This window comes from Fragaria vesca, linkage group LG7, assembly GCF_000184155.1.
Source record: "Fragaria vesca subsp. vesca linkage group LG7, FraVesHawaii_1.0, whole genome shotgun sequence".
NCBI lineage: Eukaryota > Viridiplantae > Streptophyta > Magnoliopsida > Rosales > Rosaceae > Fragaria > Fragaria vesca.
This window is the reverse complement of record NC_020497.1, coordinates 889,329-894,656: the sequence shown is the minus strand read 5'-3', so window position 1 is coordinate 894,656 and position 5,328 is coordinate 889,329. Positions and strand designations below refer to the sequence as shown.

Here is a 5,328-nt window from a genome sequence, read left to right as displayed (position 1 = left end):
CCTATCCCCTGTGTGCCTTGTCCTTATGCCAATATGATATGTAGTTAGACTAGATCTATATATTCATATCCTTACCATATTGGTATTGTGTAATTCCCTATATAAAGGGCTCCTATCAATGAATAAGATGATGATTCTCTTGCTATCTCTTTGTCTATACACTTTATACTTCATCACAAATTACAAAATCTTTACAAATAGATATGACCAATGAAAAATAGAAAATTCATGAGGTAAATTTTTAAAAGTTAAAAAACAGGAACTGAAATCAAGTTACCTCCAAATCTTAGAGGAGTATAATGAATTGCAATCCTTTGTAAAATATATGTTTTCTATCATTTTTTCTGTTGCATTCTCGTAGGCAGTCTCAATGAGCTCAATTATTAAAAACACCAATTCACCCATTAGCTTGAGTAAAGAGGGAGGGATGGGGAAAAGCATAGAAATAAATAATTGAATAAAAGAGCGTCTTCATTGACGATAATTCTAGATGAGTACATGCTTGATAACAAAAGTTGATAAAATGGTTCCCTAGCTAGTTCCCTGGAGGCGACGTAACAAAGAAACTAACCAACCACATTAGAATTGATCCAATAATCCAGAATACCAGAAAAAGGACTAGAAATCCGGCCAAGATGGTAAGGAAAGGAGGACCTTGGGGAGCATCACCACTTTTAACACTGCCTGATTGATCTTCGATGGATTCTTCATCTCGAGGGTTAGATTTTGATGCAGACACAGGTTGCCATCTTTCCCTTAATTTCAAATTTAAAACGCTCTTCTTGAACCTGGATTCAAGAAATAAAAGTTCATGGAGTACAGCAGAAGTTGTAGTTTGCTACCAAACTAACATGTACTTAAAGCTACAACACAGCAAGTATATTATCTCTTGTAAAGCCCATTACTTAAGCACAAGAAAAACAGTAGTACACTGTACAAGTAACAAACACAACTCATGTATCCATTTTCAGATAGTCACCATTAAACATAATACTATTTTTCGCACTGTGCGACTGTTTAAAGCACTGTTCAGGGAACTGTTTATGACATACTATTCTAGGATGTGATGGTAATGTAGGCTTATAACTTTCTAGGACAATCCTCATGGTGAGGTATTATATTCATTCAACCTTGAAGGAGATTCACATAAGAAGAATTTAATTTAGAAATTGTTACTTGGTAAGATCAAAATAGTTCATTTGAATTTGCATGTGCAACCTCCAAGTACATTGATAAGCTAGTTGACTAAAACAAGAGTCTTATGAGTAAGTTTACCATATAATGAAGAACATGAGATATAAGATTTCAACTACAATTTCTTCCAAAAAAAAAAAAAAATTGATTTCAACTACAATAGAACTTTAAGTTTAGGGTGAACAATGGTGATGAAATATATTCACTAGCTGGAATAGAAAACTCTCTTATTTACCTTTACAAGGATGTCAAGATACATGCAAACCCCTGAAATGCCAAATAATAAGTATGCTGTTATTCCAAATGGTAGTATGCTCCTCCTTTGGCTCTCCAAGTTGCTAATGATGGTGCTTTTACTGATATTATTTTAGAGATGAATGCACAAGAGAATACTTCAGATTTGCAGAATGAAGACATTTATTGGTCCGAGAAAGATGCTTTGTTAGAGGAAGTGAAGGCATTTTCCCGCTTCTTCTATACAGTATCTATATATAGTACCCCTAAAAAATGCAATCAGGTAGCACCTACAAGCTAGCAATGCACTTTTGTTTCCTAGATTCAAGTATGGATAGAGGATGGTCCTTTTTGGCTGTCCGATGTACAAGTAAATGTTCCATTTGTTTAATAATATGCAACTCTCCTCCTATACCAGAGAGAAAAAGAAAAAAAATACGGTTCTAAAAACTGTATCTACCCAATAACTCGTGTAGCTAGGAGGATTTCTCCATCTGTATTCCATCCTGTAACTCCTAAAAGAAGCTCAGCTAAAATAAAAAGAGAAAAACAAATAAATATAGAAGATAAGTAACTACCCACATCCTTGCCCCTATAATCTCCACAACCACAAAATTCTAGACAAATGCCATTCACTTTGCTCCATTGTGACACATGATATTATCTGATCTTAGGCATGTTTGTACTGTTGGCACCAAAATGATGCAGCAAATAGAAAGGCAAAATGGCGAAATGCTTAGGGAGGTAGCCTTACGTAGTAGACATTGATAATGTAAATCAAAAACCAGCTGAGGAAGGTTGTGATACAACTTCAATACTCTTCATTTTAATGGTAAGCCATCTATAACTCTGTGCAAACAACAATTAAGGAGACAGGGAAACCAGCAATGGAACTTAGCAATCTACCACTCTACCACAACAGACTAACGAATGACCCGCTTTCAGAGAAATACAAATGCGATGAAGAGGTGTACCTGAAATCAAACGGCGCTTGATCGGTGGCGGGGCTCAGTTTGAGAGCGATGGGAATCTGAGGTGAGACCCTGGGACGGAGAAATCGGGATGCTCCTACTCCTGCTCTTGGAGCAAATACGGACTCCATTTTCATCAGGAATCACAAATGTTAATACTTCATATCCAGACCCCTCAGCAGAACAACTTAAAAGTGTGGACAGTGGACTTCATTTTTTGATAATTACGATGACTCACATTTTTCAGATTATCTTTTTTTCTTAAAACAATTTTGTAAAATTTCAGTTATGTTCATAATTCTAATTATTTAGTCACTCATCTGTTGATTAGAAGTTGAATGTATTAGATCAACAGAATCGGTTGTACTTTACCAAACGTACAAAAGAAAAACTCTGTTAAAAAAGGATGTGTCTATTGCCACCCCACACGTTGTTGATTTATTGAAATACCAAAATACTCTACTGTAAAATTACAGCAATGGACAATAAGTTGTTACAAATTACAAATTTTTTTCTTTTTCTTTTTTATCTTTTTATTTTGGATGAACACAAATTTCATAACTCTAACATAAATTTATCATAGTCGGTCGTAAGTCTGAAGACACTAGCATTTAATCTGAAGATGAGGTAAACTGTTTGTATTTTGTTTTTGTTGTTGTTGATAATTCGTCTATCCTTTTACTCATTATTTCCAATGTCAATTTTGTATGTAAATTTTCATGAACAATTACTGTACCATATTTATGAACAACGGATAGATCAGTTCAAGAAACTTAGAAGTATGGAAGGCGTTGCTACTAGAGATACATTTACAGACATTGTGCATCTTGATGTCGACTGATACCATTGAGTTGTTAAATTTAAGAGTTTTTTCTTGTTCTTTGACTTGGATTTATACTTTCATGTGAATTTTTGTTCACTTGGTGATTTTACTTACCTTTAGCAAATATGAATTTGACAAAATATATGAAGAGAATATGTAATTAACAAAATAGAATTGAGAAAAAAAAATTTAAGTATTGTAAATGGGTGAACAAAGTAGACTTACAATTAAAATTATATGAATGAGATGTAAAGAAAATATGAGATGAACAAAATGGTTTGTGAGGTGGCAATAGACGCACCCTTAAAAAATCAGAATAACTCGATAAGTAAAAAATACTAATAATGGTTATGATGCATACGGTACGCTCGCATTAAGCATGTTTCTATTTGAAACGCATTCTACAACAATATTATGCATCTAAAACCAACTTGTCTAAGTACTCAATTGTGGCACAGACGTTCTAGACATAATTAAGAAATAGGCCACTAAATTGTAATTGCCGTTTGAAACCACATTTCACTATACCAACCGGACAGTCGGACTCTACGAAGCATATTCTTCTGAGGCCACTAATCAACACACTTTTAAACGTAACAAATAGGAACAGTAAAACATAATGAAAAAGCATCCAACCCTTGTACGAGTCGCAGACGAGATGTGGTATCACGAGTAAGTAGAGTTCAGAATACACGAGTCATCAGAAAATGCATCCAAAGCTACATTTTGTCAAAGTTGATCAAAACAAGACAGTTGATGAGCTTGAAAGCTGAACATGGAAATTACTTGACGGGTTTGTGGATACACAATTAAAACTTTTTATTCATAATAGCTCTTTGACTCTGAAATGTTTATTGATAAGCGTCACCCAGACAAGCTGGTTAAAATTAACGAAACAAAGATTGATGGAGCAGTAAAATACTATTCGCCTAACTTCAAAATTTCTTCGAAGTACTTATAATGCCAAGTTTTCCTGTCAACTCAACTAAAAGAAGTAGAGCCTGATATTTTTACACCAGTATATCCTTCGGAGAACCATGCCTTCAGGAAGCTGCTTTCTTGCAGAAACTTTCAAGTGACTCCATTGTAACACTCTTGGGCCTTTCAAGAGGCAAACCAAGAGCTCGATCCCAAATCAACTGTACCAAGAGAAAAGAAAGAACATATTGAAGATTTAAAACTATGAAACCCTCAAGGTTAAACTAGGATATATTACAGTTCGGTATTATATATATGTGTGTGTGTGTGTGTGTGTGTGTGTGTGTATAGAGAGAGAGACAGAGAGAGAGAGAGAGAGAGAGAGAGAGAGAGACGTACGTGACGACCGTACCTAACCGTACCTACTTACCGTACGAACGAAACCCGAAAAAACCGAAAAAGTAAAACTTAAAATTAACTTCCGTCCGTACCCAAACCTAAAGTTTAAAGTTTAAAGTTTAAAACGTTAAAACAACTAATACTACTACTACTAATAATTAACGTTACTAACCAACCGAACGAACCTAACCCAAACCGAAAACGAAACAAACTAAACTAAACTAAACAAACGAATAATAATAATAATAACTATATATACTACTACTTACCTACCTACCTACTAACTAACGTAACGTAACGTAACGTAACAAACCAAACCAACCTAACTACGTACGACGTACTACTACTACGTACGGTACGGTTACGGTTAACGGTTAACGTAACTAATAATAACTAACTAACAACACACACATAGTAGTAGTAGTAACGTAACTACTACTACTACTACTACTACGTACGTACGTACGTAACGTAACGTAACGTAACGTACGTAACGTAACGTAACGTAACGTAACGTAACGTAACGTAACGTAACGTAACGTAACGTAACGTAACGTAACGTAACGTAAACGTAACGTAAACGTAACGTAAACGTAAACGTAAACGTAACGTAACGTAACGTAACGTAACGTAAGTAAGTAAGTAAGTAAGTAAGTAGTAGTAGTAGTAGTAGTAGTAGTAGTAGTAGTAGTAGTAGTAGTAGTAGTAGTAGTAGTAGTAGTAGGTAGGTAGGTAGGTAGGTAGGTAGGTAGGTAGGTAGTAGTAGAGAGAGAGAGAGNGAGNGNGNGA

The 5,328-nt window shown here is 35.0% G+C and overlaps 2 protein-coding genes across 4 annotated transcripts in view; both read right to left on the bottom strand.

Annotated features, from left to right (window-relative positions):
• Positions 1-455: 455 nt before the first annotated feature.
• On the bottom strand, positions 456-2,635 carry LOC101307043. 2 transcript variants are annotated; one of them, XM_004306441.1, is made up of 3 exons: positions 2,403-2,635; positions 1,430-1,550; positions 456-788 (listed from the first exon to the last, which is right to left on the bottom strand). In XM_004306441.1, exons 1-3 carry the CDS (start codon positions 2,534-2,536, stop codon positions 720-722), a joined length of 324 nt encoding a protein of 107 aa, XP_004306489.1. In that variant the 5' UTR covers positions 2,537-2,635; the 3' UTR covers positions 456-719. The 2 variants fall into 2 exon arrangements, with proteins under 2 accessions (XP_004306489.1, XP_004306488.1); XM_004306440.1 differs by lacking the exon at positions 1,430-1,550.
• A 1,388-nt stretch (positions 2,636-4,023) lies between these two features.
• LOC101306555 (citrate synthase, mitochondrial-like) overlaps positions 4,024-5,328 on the bottom strand; it is a 6,973-nt gene continuing 5,668 nt past the window's right edge. For both annotated transcript variants that reach the window (XM_004306438.1, XM_004306439.1), the window contains one exon: positions 4,024-4,361. In XM_004306438.1, coding sequence (XP_004306486.1) covers positions 4,266-4,361 — 96 coding nt within the window. In that variant the 3' untranslated portion in view covers positions 4,024-4,265. The remainder of the gene's footprint in view (positions 4,362-5,328) is intronic.

Coding starts and splice junctions, on each gene's coding strand:
- LOC101307043 (XM_004306440.1), bottom strand. CDS start 2,536: ATGAAAATGGAGTCCGTATTTGCTCCAAGAGCAGGAGTAGGAGCATCC. Junction 789..2,402: donor CAAGCGCCGTTTGATTTCAG/GTACACCTCTTC, acceptor TCTTGAATCCAG/GTTCAAGAAGAGCGTTTTAA.